Below are 24,076 nucleotides of genomic sequence, written 5' to 3'. Positions count from 1 at the left end.
TTTTATTTGTGCAGTAAATATGAAGCTATTTTCAGCAGCCGCTTAGCTTAGCTTAGCTTAGCTCTGTCAGAAGGTTACACTGTTTACCTAGGCAGGAAAAAAGGAAGTCGCCAGTTCTGTCCTAAAACAGTCCTGCACATAACCCCCTGTAAAACCACAACTTTTCTACAGTTTAATTTGTACGGATTGAACTGAGATATGATGTATTAGAGCTGCTGGTTGTAGGATTTTGTCACCTTTGGGCAGAGTCAGGCTAGCTGCTTCCCTTTCTTCCCAGACTGTGTGCTAAGCTAAGCTAACCAGCCTCTGGCTCCAGACATTGGTGTCAATCCTCTCATCTAACTGTCAGCTAGAATGTGAAACTTGATTTCCCAAAACTATTCATTTGACAGAAGAGACCCATTCCCCCTGATTTTCAGCTTTTGCGCACTGGGTGTTCCATCTATTACTAACAGAACCCATTTTCACATCACTTTATCCTTTTTGTCTTGTGTCGATCACGTCCCTGAACAGAGGCTTCACTGTCTTTTCTGTACTGGTCAGCCCTCTGAACGCCAACCGTTGGGATCAGTCAGCAGAGCAGTAACACCAGCTCCGCCTGACAGCCCCAATCCAGCAAAATTAGAATCCATTTTGAAAGTGATAGTTAGAAAATTGCAAGTCATTCCTGATGTACCGCATGGCAACAAAGTGGCAGCAGCCCAGTAGTCGACTGTCATTTCAACCGCCAGCTGATGACAACTCCAATCACCCAGACAGCCGTCACTGCACACACACACACACGCACACACACACACACACACACACGCCGATATTCTTTCCCTCCCATTCCTGTGATTAGCATGCAGATTTTGCTGTCACAAATCTCGAGTGGAAGTAAAAGCATTGAAATTCATAGAATATCTCAAAACGTTAATGTATTGCTCATTTGTGTCTGTCGGGATAGGCGCTGGATAGACTGTGAGATTGTACACGTGCACATATGTGTGGACGAAAACACACCGGGGGAGAAAAAAGGCTTTTTGGTCTACCAGAGGGTTTAAGGCATAAATATGGCCGCCCCTGGAGCTCAGCTGTGTTATTCCAGCCCGTCCCACACTTAGGACACACACACACATGCACACACACGCCTGGAGCAAGGTCTCCTGCAGAATAGCATTGATCTCTGTTTATAGTCTCTGTATGGGTGCTTCCTTATAGGACCACACACGCATGTTCTCATTGTTACTCACACAGACCTACCCCTCTACGACGCTGAAAGGCCTTGTATTTATCTTTGCAGCCTTATTAATTGGGCGAGTTCAAGGAGCCGCTATGGAGGAAATGCTCCTTTAGCTGTGGGTGGGACGGGGGCTAGCGTCAGAGGTGGGGGTCGCCCAACAATTCCCCGACCCTGCCTCGACCTGCTGCGGGGCCTTGCTTTTCTTCAGTTGTGGTTCAGATCTCCTTTCAGCGGGGCCTCTCGGTTCAATCCGACCAAACGGATTGGATTCCAGTCCAGTAGCCCTTTTCTCAGTGAGGTCTCGGGGAGGCTATCTTTGGTCTGCATAGAGAAGAGTCCCGTGTTAAAGCTACTGCAGGTGGCCCCCTCTGGGTCAGCTCTAGTCGGATTTAGGTGTTGCTTCTTTGTTTGCCGGCAGCTTATGAGGTAATTTGATTAATGTGCGAGGCTAAAGTGAATCGGCGCGGGCAAATGGGCCCTAAATATCTTTCTGCTTTCTCCTCTTTTGCTTTTGTTGACTTGCTTTCACACTCGCCCGTTTGTTTCATCCCAGTTCTCGCACTGAAATCAATCATGTATTCAGAATCTCTCTCTCACACACACACACACACACACACACGAACCCACACACAAATTCAATGTGTGCTGTCTGAACTGCATGGTGCCATATTAGATTTAGGTGACAGTCACTCATGAACCAATTCAGCCAATAAACGTAATGACCTTCCCACTGCTGGGCCCGAATTTTCTCCGTTGACTTGGAATCTTAATTTGATTGCGGAAATATATGTATGTTGCTCAATCTAATTTGCCCCAGTGATTTTGGAACATTGAGCGCTTTTGTGCTTAGGCAAGCAAACCTTTGAGGGCCCGGCCTCGATACCGGCCGCCTGCCTTCATGTGGGAAGCTAAATCCTGTTTTATAGGGAGCGTATAAAGGCGGTATTCTTCCGTCACAGCAGATGTATGTTGAAGGAGCTGCTGGTCTTACTCTGTGCCTCTCCTCGCTGAAATAAGAGCAGGAGTCCGGTATTTCAGAGGCCTCTTGTTGTCTGAATGGACAGAAGTGGTCCGAGCTGGTCAAGAGAGCGCACGCTGGCTTATCGGCACTTATACAACTTAAAAACCAGAGGGAAAGATGGAGTGAAGGGCTATTTGGGGGAATGCTTTGATGTGGGTCCCCCAAAGAGTGTGGGTGGTCCGCAGGCCTTTGTGGGATCCGAACATATATATACATACACTAATTCTCGCTCACTCTTTCACACACTGTTCGCGCTTGCCTTCCACAGCTCTCCGGGCCAAGTGTGATTTCACCAGGGCGGTCAGAAGGGGTTTCTAGGGCAACCTCACAGAGGCCTTGTTCTAAAAATGGCCGCCATGGTTACTTTGAAAGCCAACCCTGGCCTCTTGAACATGCACAGAAAAGAGCCCTGAGCACCACTAGGGGAGGGGAGCTGGGTGGACTGGGTGAGGGGGAAACCAGGCTCTTTAATAGCTAGCACATGAGACATTGAAGGTTTCATACCCACCCAACCAAGAGTCATGGGAGGTATGTGTGTGTGCAGTGTGTGCTTGTGTGTGTGTGTGTGTGCACCTAAACAGTAATATCCCTGTACTCAGTGCTTGGCTAAATTAAAAGGGCATTTTTGGCGTGGGGGGCAGTTTTTGGTGCCCAGACGATTGGACGGGGAAAGGCGAAACTCATTACCTACCCATCTGTCAGAGAGCGAGAGCGAAAGAGCTGTGGGAATGTGGACGGAGGGAGGGACGCATGAAAAGGGCTTGGAAGGCGAGAGAGTGAGAGTGTCCATTAAAGCAAAAAGGAAACACAACAGAGGTTTTTTTTTTTTTTTTTTTTTTTTTTTCAAACAAGGACAAGTCTTTTATCGCTATTTAGTTTTTCATACTCCATGTGTTTTGAATTTTAAAAAAGTATCCCTGTTAATCTTCCCTGTGGGAAAAAAGAAAACATTTGCTGCTTTTACGACGTTCTGATATGTGTGTGTGTGTTTGTGTGTGTGTGTGTGTGCGCGTAAGAGAGTGTGTGTTTGTATCAGAGGTTGATTTTTCTTTGAGCTCTCTCAGCCCCACATGTTTTTGATGTTCTCTTTTTCTCTCCCCTCTCTGGACCAGGGGCCACTCTTGAAACATAAGCTCGTGTCACACACACACACACACACACACACACACACACACGAAACGTATCGGCAAGTATTAAAAGCCATTGCTCATTTGCATGTTGTTACACAGCTAAATAAGTGAGCTCTCCTTTTTCGACAACCAGCTGCAGCATGTAAACCTTTTTGTCTCGTTTAAGAGTGACTCAGTATGTCTCTCTCCCTCTCTCGCAGCTGTAGACGTATAGGCTTTGATCACTGCAGATGCGAGTGGCTGCCATATTCGATCCACACCCCTCTTCTGTGGATATTGTTAACGAACATGCACTTCCTCTGCCAGCTGGCTTTCCGAATGGAAAAAGCATATCTCCATGGCAATGTTCTGCAGTTCTGCACTGTTAGACATTTGCAGCCAACACTTCTTAGTTCTACAATACAATAACAAAACATTGCTATTTCTGTTTTGATGCTCTTGCAGTTCACCAGGTTTGCAACATCCCTAATAATGGAGCCTTTTTGGAATATTGGGCCTCGGTCGAGCTCTCGCATAGGCTGTTTAAACTTGCAAAGGAGAAATATAAGCAGCGTGATTTATTTTTATATCCATCCTGAGGGCATAGCTTACTCTTTAGGCAAGGGTTGTGACTCTTTTTACTTCCCTCTTTCTTTTCCTTCTCATTCACCTGCATTCTTAACCCTCAAGGAGGACATAAAGCTACTTTGACCTCTCTTCAGCTCGCTTGTATACCCCTCACCCCTCTGTACCCTATGAAATATTCAACCCCAGCCCCTCCCTTCCTACCTAATATGGAGGCCCAGAAACCGCTTTGATATCCGCGTTAATACATGCTTGATATCACAGCGATGCAAGTGCTCAGCCCTTTGATAAACATATTTAAGAGATGTATGTCTTTGACTGGTCCGCATGCGTTTCAGAGATCTCTCCTGAGCACATCAATGCATTCATAAGCTACTCTCTGTCTCTCCTAACCACTCCCATTATTAATAAATGCATGACCTCACGCTGCGGCGCCTTGTGTGCGTACATGTGCGTCTCTTTCATATGCTCATCAGTGTGTGTTTTAGGCCACTGCCGGGGACCCCGCCCTGCTCATTCATATTCATCCTCGCATAATGACTAGCCGCGCCTCCGGATAGCGCAGTCAGGATAAGATCAAACATTATATTCAAACACGAGGCTGTATAATTCATGCCGTAACAGCCGCTGCTCACTGCTCACTTCCTCCTACTCTTTTCTCAATTCCTCTTCAATCTGAGTTCCTGCATCTAGATTTCTGTCAGGCTCATTTACTCCTGCTCAGAGTCAGAACAGCTGGTCCTGATCATGCTCTCGTGATAAGAGAACATGGGGCCTTTGGCAGGTGACTGTGGCCAACTGAGTCTGTTTCATATAATTGTTCCAACTCCGTCTTGAGTGCCTTCTTTCTTAAAGTGATAAACTCAATCATGCCATTTACTAAAGGGCATCTTCAATATGTTGTCCAATTGTTGATTCTGATCGGAGATGATAGATGCCTGAACTAATCTTGGTCTTACTTGATCACGATTGGTCAAACTCCCTATCCAAACAATCAGAGTGGCTCAGAGTGAAACTTAATAACTAAAAATAGCTGGATTGGTTTATTACAAGATGAGTAAAACAAAGGAATTTAGTCATTTAGGACTGAAACCAACAGTTATTTTCATCATATTAGCCTGAGGATCAGTTTCTTGATAAATCAGTTCATCTTTTGTTCTATGAAATGTCGGGAAAAAGTTTAATACAGGGCTACATCTGAAATTCATTTAACTATCATTTAAGACAAAGAAAAGCAGCAAATTTCTGGTTTTGAAAAGCTTGAACCAGTGAAGTTTTGGCATTTCTGTTTGCTAAATGATTCAATGATTGATGGTGCAATATGTAAGAATAATAGTTGAAAACAAGAGTCAAAACTGTTATTTCTTCACATTCTGTTGATAGTTTTTGTCAGTGTTTTGAATATGTCAAAGATGTCTATGTACTTGTATTGCAACTACTGAAGTTAGCATGCTAACCAGCTAGCCCCGAGCCTGAAAACTCTTTTTGTTAAAAGCGGTCGAAAGCTCCTGTGCTAACAGTGTAAACACCAACCAAGTTATCCCTCTAGCTGCATGGCTAACTGAGCTAACAAGCTAACAGTAGCTAGTTATGGATGTATAAAGAGAATACAGTTAGCAGTTACTCTGGTAATGTGCTGCCCCTATTTGTTGGGAGTTTGAATTCAACAGGTGGTCAATTCTTAGATATTGCACCTTTAATCAATTGTAAAAAAGATTGGAGATGAATAATCTGTTGATCGACTAATTGTTTTAAGATCTAAAGTAAAGACGGAAAGAAAGATACCTTTGCATACCTTGTAAAATTCTTTTTAAAATGTCTTTCTTAAAAAATTAATTCTCTTTTCCCTTTCTCATTTTTCAGGTTTCCATCTCAGCGGCACAGTGACGGACCCCGCCACGCCCTCATCCCCGGAGCTCGTCTGCAGCGTCAGCGTCAGCTTCGACCGCTGCAAGATCACGGCGGTAACATGCACCTGCGGCAACAAAGACATCTTCTACTGCGCCCATGTAGTGGCGCTGTCACTTTACAGAGTACGGAAGCCTGAGCAGGTCAAACTGCACCTGCCCATCTCGGAAACCCTGTTCCAGATGAGCAGAGACCAGCTGCAGAAGTTTGTCCAGTATCTGATTTCAGTCCACCACACCGAAGTGTTGCCTACCGCGCAGAAACTGGCCGACGAGATTCTGTCGCAGAACTCGGAGATCAACCAGGTCCATGGTGAGGAAACGTGTGTGTGTGTGTGTGTGTGTGTGTGTGTGTGTGTGTGTTTCTGACCAAGTGATCATGCAGTTGTGTTTGTGTGTGTTCCTGCCTGGACATGCATGCGTGTATTGACTGTGCGATGAAGGTAAAGCGTGGCAGGATCAATGTTACTCATTAGTGAGATCCAGACAGTAAAGGAGAGACTGTGCGCCTCTAATCAACACTATAGACCCGTTATTTACCGCTGAGGGGGAGAGAGCGATACAGAGACAGAGACAAAGAGGTTAGCAGAGAGATACAGAAAGGTGCATATCTCTTGTTATCGATACTGTACTCGCTCCTTACCTTAATAAAAGAGGGAGGAACTGAAGGGCAAACAACAGAGAGCGGAGAAACCAGATACAACAGGGAACACCATGAAAAAGCACGTGTTATTCAAAAAGGGGGAAGTATGAAATAGAGGTGTTCAGGAAACTTTGGAAATTGAAGAGAAACAGATGAAAAGAGTGAGACGAGAGATAGAAACTTATGGGAATGGAGGACAAAACATAAATAAGCGACTCAGAGAACGAGGGAGATCTTGGTGGAGAGTGCTGTGATGAAGAAGCGTATTGATTTGTCGCCCTTCCGTCAATAATTCTATAAAACTAAAACACCTGATTTGGATTAAAGCATCTAACTGAATTACTCCCATGCAGTTAATGTAACCGAGCGTCAGTTTTCAGGCGCGCGCTCGTATGGATTTACTTTTACTCTTTATCAGAATCGGTGCTTATCCTTGCAGTTTAAAGGAGTTACGAGCAGGCCCACTGTACCGTCATCATAATGTAGGATTACAAAATCAATGTGTTGCTGTGTTGTTGAAGCAGCAATACAGCGTGTCGGTTATTAAATTAAACGTTTAAAGGGACATTACTTACAGTAGTGCTTTTTAGTGGATCATTTATTTAAAATAACTGAAGATGGTATCAGTGAAAGGAGGTAGACTACATGAGAGTATGCAACATAAACATTAGTGATATTAAACAGTGATTGCAGCCTGTATTTCATCATAAGTGTTATGATAAAATGTGAATAAAAATAAATAAAACTGTGTTATGATTTCTAAAAATGTCCCCACTTATTAGGATTATCATAATGAGCTTAAAACCATTTATTCAATGCTAAAAACACTAACATCGTTTGTAAATGTAGCATGTTGCTCCACATAGTGACTGTTCTACCTTGCGGTTTCAGAAGAAACACTGTATTAGGGCTTTTTTTTCTATTATGCTCTCATTATTTTGTCATTTTCTCTAATAATTCTAATAAAGTACTTTTCATATGTATATTTCATGAGACAGTTGCTTAGGAGAGGGATGAATAGACCGTGAGTTGCAAGCAAACACACCGTCTAATGTCTCGGCACTAGACCTTTATCAGGAAAATGAATGTGTTTTTGCAAATTAGACAGTGAGCGGTAGTAAGCTTGCAACTCGTGCTCTAATAATCTCATAAAATGTCGGAAATATTGAAATATGGCCATCGTGATGTCTTTATGTTTTTTATGTTGCTTGGTTTGTCCAGTCCAAAACCCCAAGATATTTAGTTCACTATCACATTGGACAAAACAGTAAGCGCATCCTCGTGATTGAGAAGCTGGAGCTGGAGAATGATTCCTAAAAAAAACGACTAAAACAATTAGTTGATTATTGAAATACATTTATTTTCTCTTGCAAACAAACAAATCCTTTAATTGTTTTGGTTCTCCTTTTTTATCACTCTGCCCCCAAACAGTGCCAGTGTATTTGCTCGTGTTCTTGTATTAATAAGCCTCTGAGGACACAAATAAATGTCCTCACAGGTGCAGAAAAAAGACTTAAATTCTCTGAGAATAAGTCATTTTGCTGCTGTTCTTCTTCACCCATTTAGGGTTAATGGTAGGTCATTTTAAAAAAAGTTAGAATGAGGTTTAAATTATAGTTTATAACAATAGGATGTACATAGGTCACAGTGACACCAGGAACAGATAATGAATTAATGGAAATACAGTGGCCTAATACACATATAACAAAAACTATATGTGTCTGTATGTTTGTGTGTGTAGGGGCCCCGGACCCCACAGCAGGAGCCAGCGTGGACGATGAGAACTGCTGGCATCTGGACGAGGAGCAGGTTCAGGAGCAAGTCAAGCTCTTCCTGTCCCAGGGAGGATACCACGGCTCGGGCAAGCAACTCAACCTGCTCTTCAGCAAGGTTAGAAGGCAGCGACGTGTTTACCCACATACAGAACATAACAACGCACATACAACGCATACCGTACTCTCTCGTCTATCTACAGCATATGCGGTCTCGCTCTGATTCGCCCTCTCTCTGAAAAAGAGGTCATCTGCGTTCAAAGTACTCCCAGACAAAACAACTTACATATATTAAAAGGCATGCTTCCTTTTAGCTGGAGCTGATTGCATAAAGGAAATGTAAGATGAAGAGAGGGGAAGAGGTGGAGGAAGACGAAAAGCTTGCGCTACATACTGCACTGTGTACGCGATGAAACGATTACATGTGAGATGTGTGGTTCTCACTGTTGCCTGGTATTACGATGGCGGAGCTAGGCTAGCGTCAATGTGTTGTGTGCTATGCAAAGACAGCGAGCAAAGGCCATTATCATCCACCCCGCCCCGGCTTTTTAAATGTCTCTCGGCTTCGTGCTCTTTAATGCCTGTTATATCCTTTTCAGCACACACACGCCTACTGACAGCCACATATATGCCTGTCCACTCGCACACCTACGTTGAGAGTCACGTATACATACATACAGCCGCCCTCGAATGGCAAACACACACGTACTGTACGAGCATTTGTGTAGAAGTGTTCCTGTGTGTGTATTAAACAGAAAACACGCTTGATTTTTGTGCTTTTGTGTGCACACATCCGTGAATCTCAGGGTTTTTTGCTTGTGTTTGTAGTACAGTTAAGAGACAGTTTTCACTGATTTTCACTTAAAAATACAGAGAATCCTCTAAAGTAGAAGATCAGTTTAAAGCAGCGTTCACCTGGATTTTATATCCCCACGCATGCATCCAAGAGAGGCTGTGTTTCCTGTTGCTAGAAGATGCTGACCAACGTAGTTTACACAAAACGAGTCCCTCTTGCGAGTAAGAAAAAGAGAAAATAAGAAAGAAAATGCAGCTGTTGTTCGTGCACCTGAGGTGAAAAAGAGGGGAGTATTTAAACATGGCAAGCATTTATAAGCACTTTTTCACACACATGTTGTATTCTTTGTATTTGTATCGTTTTTAAGTTCAGATTTTCTCTCTTTTTAAATACCCGCATCAAACGCTGACAAAATGTTTATTCCCAAAAGAAGCAAATACTGAACATATTTAGCCGCAAAGCACAATGTAGCCCTCTGTTTGTGTTTTAAGTGAATGGATATGTCTTGTGACCTTGAAGAATATCGCTTAAGGTTTCAGTTGGGCAGCATAAAACAGGTTTAGTGGTACTCGACCGTAGTAAGTGCTCCCAGCAACATTGGGGAGCAAGCAAGGACAGGATGGATTTGAGTTAATAATAATAGTTCAAGTAGTTCTGTTAGTTGTACCACTAACAGGTAAAAGTTAAATGTTAGCCCACGGCCCAGTCTGGATCATTGACCCTGTGATTTGTCCGCTGACATGTAGCGCCTATAAAGTATATAGTATATCATATTTGTTTGTTGCCTCCTGGCGTCAGAATCTGCAAGAATTAAATAATCATGATCAAAACACGCGATGAACAGCCAGTGAAATAAACAAAGTGACAATATACATTGATTGCTTCGGGCATAAAGGAATTCTTCAAACTTTGTTTTCTGCGATTGCATCTATAGTGACAGTTTAGATGTGATGATTAAGGCTACGAGAATCAGAAAGTTTTTGTTTTAAGTTCCTTGAAAGTGCTTGAAAAGTTGTTTAATTGAGCTGCGCAAATATCTAAAACCATAATACATGCATAAGATGATGAGGATGTACAAAAGCAAAAAAGCTCACTTCACCTCATTTATGCATTTCTCTCGTGTCATTTATCTGTCATCTGTCATTTATTTCGTGTGTGTAGTTATGTGTGTCTGAGAACTGTTTGTTGCGTCGTCGTGTGTGTTCGTCCTCTGCAGATCTGTTTGTATAAACTCCACGCGTGTGCGGGCGTGTGCGGGCGTGTACGTAACCGTCCCCCCTGTCTCCTCCTCTCCTCCTCCTGTAGGTGAGGGAGATGCTGAAGATGCGTGACTCCAACGGAGCGAGGATGTTAACACTGATCACAGAACAGTTCATGGCCGACCCTCGGCTGGCTCTGTGGAGACAGCAGGGCACCACCATGACCGACAAGTACAGACAGCTCTGGGACGAGCTAGGTGAGGAGGAAAAACACACCACACACACACACACACACACACACACACTGACTGTCCTACACACACCTCTCACACCCAGTATGCACAGGCACAGACAGATTTAGCAAGGTGGTCGATCGAACCCAGACATTGACACAAAGGCACGCGCAATATTTTTTTTTTCCTGTGTGTTTATTTGTCCTTTGTTGTCCAAGACAGCCCACACACACACGCACACACACACACACACACACACACACTCTCACACTCTCACACACACACTCGTCACTGACAGCCCAGTCTCTCCCTCTCACTGTGAATGCGAGTTTGGCAGCTTCAGCGAGAGCGCCTTTGTGGATTATAAGCCGTTTAATGCAGCACAAAACCCCAAATATTACGACCTGCGTAATGTTTTCAAACACTTCACATTATATATTTAGTTGATGTGACAGAGTGCTGCCCGCCATTGCAGTCGTTCGGTTTTGATACGGTGTGTACTTCTCTTTGACAGATGTACTGTACCTACAGCAAAACACTTCCTCACAAACCACAAAACCAACACGCCCGTCACCAGGACAGCAGTCGTGTTGTCTCCCGTCCTTGTTGTTTTCCCTCTAATGTCTCCGTTGATGCTGCTGCCACTGTTGATGATGATGTTCCTTTTCTCCCTTTGGTCTTGTTCTGCACTTTGCGAGGACAGCGCAGTGATCTCATCTGTTTCAATCCCACGTATTTTTGGAAGTGTGTGTGCACGGTCTCTTTGAAGTCCACACTTCAAACCCTTCTTCCCAAGTCCTTATCACTCCCCCTGATGTGTGGTGAATGCTGCCTCTCGGCGCTGCTCTCTCTCTCTCACTCACTCCCTCTCTCTTTCTCTCCCCCTCTTTTGTCTTTCTCCTCTTTGAGCCGCAGCTACTCCTCTCCTCCAGACACAAAGCCATGCCTCATTCACTTGTCCTCACCCATGTCTCCTCGTCCAAATCATCTCCGCTCCCGTTTCATTTCCCCTTTTTTTCCCCCGCTCCCCCTCTGTTCTGCACCTTTTGTATTCTTTTTCTCTCTTCATGTTCTGTCTCCGTCCTTGTCTTCGTCCTTCTCCCAAACTCTCTCTGCCTCTACACACATGCGGACGTACAACACAGTCGCACACACCCACACGCACACACTGGAGTCTATATATCTCCAGCAGTCTTGAGAGTAAAATCCCTGAATGTGCTTGCGTCCCCAGAGACGTAGCCACTTTTCATATTCTGTTTGTTCCAATTTACTCCAAAATGATGTGTGTGCAGTCAGTGTTGCCTCGGGACTAGTTAAGTTCTGTGTTTTCACAGAGTTTTGTATTCCAGTGCAAGATGGCGGCAGCATACAAAACATGCACTAAAAGAAAAAAGAAACAATGTTATGAATGCTGCACGTCTTTGAAAACGGCCTCCAGCTTTCATGATAACTGTATTTAGGATATTTTAAACCTCGCTGTGTACCTGCCTGTGTGACTCATTGCTTACGTCATTGTCACACATTGGGAAGTAGGGCAGCTGACTGAAGTGTGTGCGTGTGTGTGTGTGTGTGTGTGTGTGTGTGTGTCCAGGTGCTCTGTGGATGTGCATCGTACTGAACCCCCACTGCAAACCAGAGCAGAAGTCATCGTGGCTGCGCCAGCTGCGCAGATGGACCAGCGTGGACGTCTGCCCCTGGGAGGACGGTAACCACGGCAACGAGCTGCCCAACCTCACCCACTCACTTCCTCAGGGTGCCCATGGCAACCAAGGTCAGCGATTGACAAGTTTTGTGTATCAGTCAATAACATGTTTACTTGTAATAATGTATGTCGCACGACAGCACAACATCTTTCTCCCTAACGCACAGGGAAAACATCACTGTTGGTCTGAAGCATCTGCCCGCTTGTTTTTGTTTTTGTTTTGCTTCACTAAACCTGCTCAAAAAAAAACAATCATCTTGTTGGTGATTTTCTCCAAGTAGTCCACTCAATCTCAAAGCTTTTGTGCGGTTTAGCTGAAAACAGTTGCTCTCCAGCAGATTTTTCTGCAGGGTAGAAGCTGGTACAGGCTGCCAATCTTGCAAGTTGTGTAGGTGATGGTTGATGTTTGTTTATAGCAATTATGCTAATGTGGCAAAAATTAACATGTTATGTTATTAATAGACGGCGAAATGCAAGGGCATTTAAAACAAAAAGAGCAACCCAGTCACACTGTGCATGTTGGCCATACCAGCCTTCTAGAGCAAACACTTGATTGTCTTATTGTCTATCTATGAATAGCTGAGCTCCTTCCTGTGACAATTACATGCTCACTATTTTATAATCAGTACTCTTATTATTACTCCTCACTTTTTAATAATAAGAATAATACATGATTAAATGTTTTTGAATGTTTTTTTCTTGTATGATCTTTGTCTAATTTGTACTTTCTTGCCTTTTGTTTTGAATCACACGGAGCCTTGAGTTGTATGAAATGTGCTGTATAAATAATCTTGACTTCTTCTCACCACATGAAGGTGATTTTAAATCCTCTCACACCTCCTCCTCCTCCTCCCTCCGCAGAGATGCGCCCCCACAGGACTGTGTTCACACGGGCCATCGAGGCCTGCGACCTGCACTGGCAGGACCGACACCTCCAGCACATTATCGCCAGTGACCTCTATGCCAACTACTGTTACCATGACAACCAGGAGGGCTCCCTCTTTGACGCACGCGGCTGGCCACTGTGGCACGGTGAGTGTGCATGCATGCATGTGTGTGTCTGTGAGCGGACATGTCCAAGTTGGACTAAGAGTGTTTTTTTTTGTCTTTTTCAGAACACGTCCCGACGGCCTGTGCCAGGGTGGATGCCCTGCGTTCGCACGGTTACCCAAGAGAAGCCCTCCGACTGGCCATCGCCGTGGTGAACACGTTACGACGGCAACAGCAGAGGCAACTGGAGCACTTCCGCCGACACAAGAAAGGTGAAGCACGTTTCTTCTAAGTTTTACTTTATCGTCAGAATATAAACAAGCAAATTCACTCATTATACAAACACCACCATCCTGCATCCTGCAACTGGTGAAAGAAGTACACGGTTTTAACATTGTGTCTTTATCCGCTCTCTTTTGTCTCAGAGTTGCTCCATAAAGGCCATACCTCCATAACCAACATGGAGGGCTGGGTGGGACACCCCCTGGATCCTATCGGTACCCTTTTCAGCACCCTGACAGAGTCGGGACGAGTGGGGGAGGAGGGCTCCAACACCTGCTTAGACCTCTCAGGTGCTGCTGACTGACAGAAACCGGCATCCCAAATCAAACAAATTCACAGATATATACTTAAATATAGCTCCGCTTCTATGGAAACACATGAAACAAGAAGTCCAAAAAGGTCATTCTGAGTGTTTTGTGCCTGCCATATACTTGTACTATATGATTTACATATGATATTTATGTGCGTATTCTGTATAATAACATACTGTTTACATGGGTAACATAGCTACCACTTAAAAAACAATACTGTAATTATAGAATTATACAAACAGGGCTATAATCATGAAGAATACAAACATGAAATTTAGATTTTTCAACATGCTGTGTTATTCCCAGTGTTGGATTTTTACTATGGGATGACAAAGTGCATGATTTTTACTCACATTCTTTGTCTTTGTAGCCACGTAATATGATATAGTTTTGATTTCTTTCACATTTCATTAGATTGCAGATGTTAGAAAGTGTCGTTTAAGTGGAGTTTCACCTCCAGTCTCTTTGTCTTATCTTATCATGCCTCCTCTCATGCTTTTCCAATTCTCCTCTCCTACGCTCCGCGATCGCTCTTGTCCCTCATCGCCTCCTCTGCTCACAGAAATAGCCCTCTCCTCTGAGGTAGAGAAGTGAGCCGAGGAATGCTCCTGAGGCGTTGATCTTTATTTTGGATGGTCGCTGGGTTCAGACCTCTACTGTGTGACTGACGCAGTGGTTTTCCATAGGAGACAGGCTCATCTAGTGTCCGAAAACCTCAGAGAATAACACAGACATTGACTACCACTTCATGCCAAGCTCCCTTTCTCCTCGTTTTACCCTCTTTTTTCTCTCCTCAGCAGACTGCTCCAGTGTCGTAAGTCGAGCAGAGCTCCAGCGAATGCCTGTGCAGCGATTGTTAGGAGACGGTGAATCGTACGTGGCGCTGGCAGTGGAGACGGCCCTCATCGGCTTAGGCCAGCAGCGGGTGATGCCCGACGGGCTGTACGCTCAAGAGAAGGTGTGTCGCAACGAAGAGCAGCTATTGGCCAAGCTGCAGGAAGTGGAACTGGACGACTCCTTGGTCAAAATCTTCCGTAAACAGGCAGTCTTTCTGCTAGAGGGTGAGAGAGCTAACGGATAACATTTCACCCTCATTGTCCCTTTATTTCACTACATCTACAGTCACTACAGTCTCAACACATATAGAAACTCTTCCTCTCTTTCTTCCCTCTCCCTCCCACGCACCAAGAACCTACACATTCTTGCTAAAACAGGAAAAAACACATTGGACTCTGCCTCACTATTTATTATCCTTTCATTTTGTGGTGCAAATAGAGGCTGAGCTGCCCTGGGCCAGACCAAAATGAGCTCTTTACACAGTAACACCAGGGGTATTGTATCAGCACACACATGCGTGCACACACAACAGTGTGTACATTTACAGGACTGGGGCTGGAGCAGAATGAGGTTTGGTTATGGGAAAGGCAGAAGGAGGAGGAGGATGCCTAGTCAATCTCCACTCCAGTCCCCACCCAAAACCCAAGCCCTGCCTCGGCCCCCGGCGCGACCACCCACCTCTGGCTCCGTTACTAATAGAGCACCAGGCTCCGAGGCCTCAGCGGGCCCCCAAGAGGCTGCTGCCGCGCCACTGTGTGATGTGGTCTGTGGCTTAGGAGCCTGTTGGGGTTTAAAATAACCCACCAGAGACGAGGGGAAGTGCAGGAAGGGATGGGGGCAGGGAAGGGAGAGAGCGCGAGGCCAAGTCTGCACACACGACCATATGGTTGCTGACGTCACAGTTTTTTTTAATGCCGCGTGGCTTTGTCTCTTCCTGGGTAGGAGGATAAGTCACTCCACAGCGTGCTGTAGAAAACACACAACTCAATATACAACACAATAAAAATGTACGTTCGTTGTTGTCTAGTTATTCTGTACATATCATCAATTTCAATGCCGTGCCATTATATTTATTGACCCGGTGAGACAGATAATTGCTTCATGAATTTCTTTGTTGTTCCATCACTGAAAACAACCTCCTTTTTTGTGTTTTCTGTGCAGCTGGTCCGTACTCCGGCCTCGGAGAGATCGTCCACAGAGAGAGTGTCCCCATGCACACCTTCGCCCGCTATCTCTTTACCTCTCTCCTACCTCACGACGCTGAACTGGCGTACAAAATTGCACTGAGAGCCATGCGGTAGGTCTCTAAGTGTGTGCGTGTGTGTGTGTGTGCCTGTAATCATGTCAAAACCCTGTAAATCACATTTTATTGATTTTCATTTGTAGAATTAAACGCAGATCCTTGGATTAGAAAGTTTGGGCTAATGGAGGCTTTTAAAAGATTGCAATGGAAAACTCTTAAATAGAGGGTGGCCACTCGCAAGATGTTTTTTTAAAGCGGAGACTGAAACTTTATTGTAGACTTATCCAGGCTCATCTGACTGTAAAGAGACTTTGCATCGCTTGTTTTGCATGTTTCAGTCAAGCTCACTGCGTTCAAATTTGCCCAGTTTCCAAACCCCAGAACTGGTAAAAACATTACAAGATAGTGTGTTTTTGGTGCGAGGGGGATTATTACTAGAGATACAAGGACAGTGAAGATGTAGAGCGTTTTGTCTGTGGTTATTTGGGGTCTGTTCTGGGTCTGACTGTGCGTTTTTTTCATGTGATCTCTCTATATTAAGCCCCTGTGTGTATTCATCTGTGGACAATGTGTACATGTGTATGTGTGTTAATCAGTCTGCGCTGCTGTGTTTTGATGTTGTGACTAGTGGGAGCGGGATCAGTGAATATTAATTACATTAATGAGAGTGTAATTAGTGTGGCTGTAATGAGGAGGAAGCGCACACTCTCAAACACACACACACACTCACACGCACATGCAGGGCCAACAGGGAGAGGGCAGCGTGGGGAAGATGTTTGTTGTGTTTCTACAAAGCGAGGCTTCTCGGAGTCCATCGCTGCGAAAAACTGGCAGATGATTAGTGAGCGATTTGAGTTGTGTTGTGTGTCGCAGTCGGACAAACGGAACAAAAGGACAACAAGCATACGCACTTTTCCTCCAGTTAACCAGTCAGGAGGCGTCAGGAAGTGAAATAACGCGCTTACAAAACCAAAACAACACAGTTTGCTTCCTCATGCAGCGGCTGTGCGGTGTCATGGCTGCACATCCGACCGCTGCGCAGATTGTCACCTCCTTGCCTCGAAAACCCAAACCTGTCATCCCTGAGTCAGCCACTCCTCTCCCCATCCTCGCCACCTTCCCCATATCCTCCCCTCACCTCCTCCATCCTTGCTGCTGTGGTGTGAAACCGGCGATTTAGAATAATATGGCCACTTATGGGTGCTCCTGGGAGCCAGGGGTGTCTACTCAGCACATAATGAATGTGTGTAATGTAGCGTAGTGTAATATGATAGCATATACCTCCCTGCTCCCACGGGACGGCGGACAGTTAAATATAGAGGAGGTGGTAAAGGAACCAGGGCTATTTTAATGGACCCATTATAACGCTATCATTGATACAAGGAGGGAGAGAAAGTCTAGCTCTCTCGCTCATTTACACACACACACACTTTTTCACTCTCCCCTCGCCTTCCTTATTTGTCTCCTCCTTCACAGTTGCTCTCAAAGCAGCTTTTATTTTAATGCGAGAAGAAGTCAGACTGCCTCCGTGCACAAATGCATAACCAGTCGACGTAGCAGCAGAGTGTTTTAATGCCTGCGTATGTGTGTGTTTATGCGTCGCGCACGAGGTTAATTAAAGCGTGCGAGAGCGGCATATGCCGCGCGATGGCTTGGTGTGAGCGGCCAACACAAAAACAGTGGAGCTGCCTACTGGTTCACAGGCTGCCCAGAATCCTGACTGCAGCCACAGAAGAAGATGAAGAAGAAGACGAAGACGAAGAAGAAACCTCTCCAGAGACCGTCCTTATCGCAACTCTTTGGAAAGCCAAAGAGACAAATCCCAGCCGTCTGTTATCATATGAGATTTCCATATGAGATAGGAGTCTTCCAATGCTAATGAATGCAGATCCTCGCTGTAATCCACAACCTTTTGATCCCCTGCATAATCCATAATCTCTGAATATATATCGCTGTGTGTCTGCCGTTTGAGGCTAAACTGTGACAATGATAAACCAATGACACGAGTCACAGTTGCACCTAAAGTTTGGCCCAACTGTTTAGCTCTGCACCGTCTGACACCCCCAGTGAAAACATTTTGTTCATGTCATCATCAGAATCGGAATCTGTTTCATTAGCCAAGCATGCAATTAGAAGAAGAATGTGTCTTGGCATTTGCTACAGAAAAACAACCTGGAAAAATATGAATGAAAACAATTTAACAGACAGTTATGTTAGTTTTGAAATGGGTTATGCTAGTTTGTAAGAGATATGGACTGTGCCAAGGAGAAGGAAGTCACATATATGAAACCTGGAGGAAATATTCAGATTGTTTACCTCAGTAAAAGTAAACACCGCTAAAAATACTCCATTATAAGTAAAAGTCCTGCATTAAATTAAAGTAAAAGTACTCATAATTGCCCCTGAGAGTGATATATAATTTTGTTTTTGCATCATTGGTGATGCCTAACATGTAGCTGCATTTTAATGTTGTAGCTGGTTGAGGTGAAGCTAATTGCAAGTGACTCTATGCTTCTCTAATCTTACAAGTAACTATAGCTGTCAAATAAATGTAGTGTACTAAAAATACAATATTTCCTAGTTTTATAGAATGAAGTCTTGGCAAAACGTAGCATGAAGTTAGAACACAAATCATCCGTGTTCTGGGTTATTAGCTAAAGCATTTCAGCAGCTGTTCCTCCAGGGTCCACAACAAGCTTTACATTTGTGACGGTGCCTCATAACAGCTCACATTATAACATGTGAATTAAAAAAGACACACAATATAATGACTTACATCATAACACATATTACCAAATAAACAGGACAGGACTGAAACATTCACACAGACAGGAGAGCTGCTGGCAACACAATGATTAAGATAAATGAAGTGCAATGACTTCATTTAGTGAGTAACCACCAGCTTTGCATCAAATTTAAATGCTTTCTGATTACCTGATGATGAACATGATGACATAATGTCAGTGATTTATGTGTTATTATGACTTCTTCTACAATTATTAGCATTGGAGCATCAGTGTCTCATTTCTTGTATATATGTAAGTGATGAAAACTACGTCACCATCAACATAAACACCAGAGAGTAGACAGAGCTGCGGTGGGCGCTGTCTTCTCGGGCCAGAAAATGCTAACTCTACCTAATTAGTGTACAGATGAATGCAGTGTGACTGGTTCTTCGTGCTGTGAATTCATGTTTCCGTTTCTTGTGACAGTCGCGGGATATATACAGTATGTTTTTAAGAATTGTGGAAAAGAAAAATAAATCCTGGTTTGGGTTAAAATTACTCGGCTCCACACGGGAAACAAAACTCGGTGGTAGTCCTGTGTTTGACCCATCCACCACCCGGTCCTCGTCCTTATGTGGACTTTGTCGCATACAACTCCATGCTCTTCTCCTAACCCTAACCAAGTTTTTTTGGTGCCTAAACCGAACCAAACTGTTTCACATCGAACAAGCTCCATTCTTAACGTGTACTGCAGAAGAGAAATATTTTTGTGTATATAGCTTAATGTGTGTGTTCATGTTTTCTTTCAACTGAATGATCACATGTACCTCTGACTCTGAAAATCCTACAACCTTTGCTGCTCTTAAAACTTGTTTCAAATTACTGAAATGCAGAAGTCAAGCTAAAATGACTCTATTTTACTCGATAACCGATAGAGTGAGAGTTTTGAGTTCACCTGACAGAGAAGGCACAATGATGTGGGAAACAGTGCTTCACCCAAAGTAGACGTCAGTTCGAGCATCCAAGGCACTTTAGAGGCGCGGACTAACATTCGGGGTTACGCTTTGGGTCACTTTTCGACTTGATCCCTCCTCTCAGGCGTTATTAAGGGCTTCCAAACTTTGAGTTTGTGTTTAGAGTGGAGGTCTTCCAGCGGATGTGACACTCGGTTGATAGATGAGGTTGATGGATTATGAAAGTGAAGGGTGTTTACAGTCACAGGGGGAAAAGGAGCACGAAGTAGAGAGGTCAGTAGTCATGGTGATGCTGACCAGAAACCCGCAGGGCCTCAGGATTTAGGTAAAACCCGACTGGACTGCTTTTTATCAACGTCTTCCTCCTTCGCCTTCTCTTCTTTTGCATCTCCGTATATGTGAATTTGAGGGTGCCTGTCAGACTCCCTCCACGCAGTCGGCCTTGGATATTTCCGTGGCGACAAGTATTGCTGTGTCCCGTTCAGATGTGACAGGGTGCTACAGTGCCACAGGACCCGTTTGACACCCAAGCTGCCTCCCCACCCACCCCCTCACTGCCTCACACGGGGATTGATGGCCTCTTCCAGCCCACTCTGTTAGCGTTTTTATACTGTATATCATTGATGATGCGCGTTTATTTTCAGCCGCGGCGTTGCTGTTAAGAAATATGAGTTTAATTTGATATTTTAAGCGCACTTTGACATCACATTGAGAGTTGGTATAGTGCCACCGCAAAGAGGAGATGATCGTGTTTATTACCCACGTGCTCTGTTTTTGCGATAGTTTACAAGGTGATAGATGAGAACGCACCCGTCGCAGGAAATGCACTGTACTCGTGCTCAGATTGAATGCTTCAGAGCACTCCATTAGGATTTTTCTCATTTTTTTTTTTTTTGTTTCCCATTGAACAATAGCCCAGTATGGATTTTCCTCCCATCGTTTCGAGGAGGTTATTTTTCAGCAGGCCAGGCCTCTCAAGCTCCTATCCAATGGAGGCCTCTGGCTCTCTGGTGAAAACCAAACAAAGACAGGAATGTTGATGAGGCCTCCATCTTTACCCAGGGCTCTCTTTTTTTCTTTTTTTTTTTGCTTTGCTACACCCCAGGAATCTTCCAGAAGGGCCCAGTGTGGTGGAAGCTTTTAGCAGCTCTTTAGATGTGTGTGTGGAGCGAACCCGGCTGTTGCTAGGGCTTCTCCGAACTTCTCCGTTTTACACCAAGTGTCAGTGTTCACACTCTGGGGTTTTTGTCACCTCCTCTCTTCCGAGAGACGAGGCCCCGCTTGTGCCCTCTTCGGCTAAAAAAAATAAATAAATAAAAAAACGAGCGAGGACGAGGCTGTTTTTGTGCATGCCTTCACTCAGGTGGCAACAGTATCACATGCACTTTGCTCTGAAATTGAAACTGGCATTTAGCATCACATTGCTTTTACTGGGCTGCTTTGATGTGTTTTCAAAAGGGCAGGTGTGTGTGTGACTATCTGAGCGTGTGCGTGTGTGTGGGTGTGGGTGGGTTGCGCGCGTGCTGACTCCTTTCATTCATGTGTGTCGGTATTTGTTTGATGTGTGTCCAGCCTTATGGGGCTGGAAGGTGAATTCCTTAATTTCCCCGTGGACTCAATTAGCTTTGTGATTGGCTGAGAGAAGGCCAGGTTGTGCTGCCTTCTGAAGGAAAAGAAGACCTTTGAAACTGAGGTGGGAGCAGAGGGAAGAAGAAGTGAAGCAGAATAGGAGATGAGCCGGCCACAGTGGTAATGGTGGTGGTGCTGCTGGTGGTGGTGCCGGAGACGACTTGGCCCTGTCAGTGTTATTATAATGAGAGAGAGAAAGTAGCGCAGCTCCTTCATCCGCTAGCAGGTGTTGCGCGGCTCCGACTTCATTATGACCAATTAGAGTGAAGAAAATACTAATTATACCTTGGTTTCTAGGTGATTAAATACTAGGTTGGATGTAAATTGCAGGGATAGGCTAACTGTAATCCCCCTGTGATCACTAAAGTCATTTTCATTTTGAAGTCACTTTCAGACCATCATAATGAAGACTTTTTCTGTCTGTCTGTGTTCTGCTTGTTACTGTATGAGGACAGAAGTGATTTCGCTGTGATTTTGATGATCCGTGGACGTTTGGTTTCTCTCTCTGCCTCTCTCATTATCTTTCTCTCAATTTCTCTGTCTTCCTTATCCCCAAAATCCCTTTAAAACACAGATCATTATTTGAAGTGTTCTAAAAATTGGAGTAAATTTCAATCAAGCTGCATGATAGCGTTGCTTAAATCCCATTTTCTGTGTCTGTCTCTCCGTCAGGTTGCCCGTTTTGGAGTCGACGGCCTCGTCCGGCGACCTGTCACGACCCCACCACATCGTGTCGGTGGTGCCCAACCGCTACCCGCGCTGGTTCACCCTGAGCCACATAGAGTCTCAGCAGTGTGAGCTGGCCTCCACCATGCTCACTGCTGCCAAAGGTGCTGATATATTCACAAAGCACGCATGACACACAGAAAACAGTCTTTACTACTTTTTTGGATCATATATTGTCACTGTAATAAGCAGGGTGGCAGGTTACAATTATTCTCATTTTCATTTTGTTTATTTATGTGGCTCAGGATGATCACAATCATGATCACGTGAAATAGAGCACAAACAGAACAATGCAATAATGACAAAACAAAGCACACGGCGTGGCTGAAATACAACAAATATTACTGAAACAAAGGGAGGACATTCTTAAAAACAACTCCTAGATTATAAATAACTTTTGGCTTATCTTTTTGTAATAACAAAATGAATTTTAACATACATGGATGGTTTACATAATACATAAAGGCAGGTACCTTACTCCATTATACTTCCAATCTTACATTCAAACAAGACATGGTACTCGTCACCAAAACTGTTGTCGTTACAAAGGTTATGGTGCCATTTACTCTAAAATTACAGAGAGCCTGGCATTAATTTTGGTTCTTACACAACAGTATCACATGAAGCTATACTTCATTGTTGATTATCCTGTCAATTATTTTTAGTTAAGTTGTTTGGTCAAAAAATGGCAGAAAATTGTTAATAAAAAATGTAAAGTGGTGTTCGAATCACACAAAGCTGAAATCAGAGAATTTTTAATTTAGTTTTTCCTTTAAAAAAATATGAAAATGATAAATTGATTGTCAAATGGTTGGACTATTAATGTAATAGTTGACAACTTATCACTAATAATAATAAACTTTATTTCTATAGAACCTTACAAGGTGCCTCACAGAATACAGGACCAAACAATAACGACAGCGAATCATAGAGAAATAAAACAAAATAAAATCTGCGAGTTCACGAACAATAAACAGGAAATATAAAACACAGAGAGAAAAACAAAATATTTAAGGACAGCATTAAAACCTTTGAATAGACATTATCCAATCCAATTATCCATTCTGTACAAGCTTTTTAAGTTGAGGTTGATCAATTTATTGTTGCAGCTGGTAATAATTGTGATCAACAGCACGATTCTAGTGAATTATAATAATAGCAAAACAATGCAGTTAAACCTTTCAAAGAGCAACGTTTAATTCTTAATCCTAATCAGACATTGTTATTGGAATGTGAAGAAAATAAATAAACGAAATAAAAACACACAACCAAAACAATAAATGAAATGGACTCTGAGGTCCTGTTAAAAGAAAATGCACTTAGATAAATATTAAACGTTTGGCACAAGAGTATAGTCATTCATTACTTAACTGACAATTTACTGCAGTCCAGTTATTGCCACTTTTCCCTGGGTTATGTCCGAGATCATGTCCATATCAATAAAACGAGAAGATATGTATGACAAGTCGATAGCCTCATTGTGACAGGCTTATATGCTGATAACCTACTAAGTGATGGAAGAGACTCTCACACACATACATGATGATACATGTAAGCGAAGCAGTAATCTCTCCCTTCGTCCTAAAGCATCCCTGTGTCCGAATCCCTTTCCAGGTGACAGTCGGAGGCTGGAGACGGTCCTGGAGTCCATTCAGAAAAACATTCACTCCTCGTCTCACATCTTCAAACTGGCGCAAGATGCGTTCAAGATCGCCACGCTGATGGACAGCCTGCCTGACATCACACTTCTCAAAGTCTCTCTGGAGCTGGGACTGCAGGTGCGCAAACACGCCCACGCCCTTTGTCAAAATGGGCACCGCTGTGTATTTGTTGTCTCGTCTTTAAGAAGGTTGTCAGGACAGCTCGTAAATGTTTGCCGGGAGACACATTTCCATAATGTTCCTTTGTTAAAAATGTTGTGATGTGATTATTCTACTCATATCAAGCCATTGTAAGGCCACAATTTTTATTTGAAACGGCCGTAAAGCTCCTTTAAATTCTTAAAATGTATCCTGATGTATTATCTGTCTGTCACAAGATATTTAATCATTTTTCTACAGTAAAATCTTAAAGCTCCGGAAGATGAAATCTACAGTAAACGCCATGATGGTTGAGTTATGTTGAGATGTGTTGGCTCTGTGGATAACTTCATTGTGGTGTTCATAAAAT

General features: G+C 43.7%; 1 protein-coding gene across 1 annotated transcript in view; it reads left to right on the top strand.

Annotated features, from left to right (window-relative positions):
• LOC140996767 (zinc finger SWIM domain-containing protein 6-like) overlaps nucleotides 1-24,076 on the top strand; it is a 47,305-nt gene that overhangs the window by 19,039 nt on the left and 4,190 nt on the right. The window contains exons 2-12 of the mRNA XM_073467248.1: nucleotides 5,801-6,157; nucleotides 8,229-8,377; nucleotides 10,361-10,511; nucleotides 12,079-12,258; nucleotides 13,051-13,221; nucleotides 13,305-13,451; nucleotides 13,605-13,751; nucleotides 14,573-14,833; nucleotides 15,771-15,906; nucleotides 21,854-22,011; nucleotides 23,522-23,685. Of these exons, the coding sequence (XP_073323349.1) occupies nucleotides 5,801-6,157; nucleotides 8,229-8,377; nucleotides 10,361-10,511; nucleotides 12,079-12,258; nucleotides 13,051-13,221; nucleotides 13,305-13,451; nucleotides 13,605-13,751; nucleotides 14,573-14,833; nucleotides 15,771-15,906; nucleotides 21,854-22,011; nucleotides 23,522-23,685 (2,021 nt within the window). The remainder of the gene's footprint in view (nucleotides 1-5,800; nucleotides 6,158-8,228; nucleotides 8,378-10,360; nucleotides 10,512-12,078; nucleotides 12,259-13,050; nucleotides 13,222-13,304; nucleotides 13,452-13,604; nucleotides 13,752-14,572; nucleotides 14,834-15,770; nucleotides 15,907-21,853; nucleotides 22,012-23,521; nucleotides 23,686-24,076) is intronic.

Source organism: Pagrus major, chromosome 5 (genome assembly GCF_040436345.1).
Source record: "Pagrus major chromosome 5, Pma_NU_1.0".
NCBI lineage: Eukaryota > Metazoa > Chordata > Actinopteri > Spariformes > Sparidae > Pagrus > Pagrus major.
Note: the sequence above shows the minus strand (reverse complement) of the source record. Positions and strands in the feature narration are given on the sequence as shown.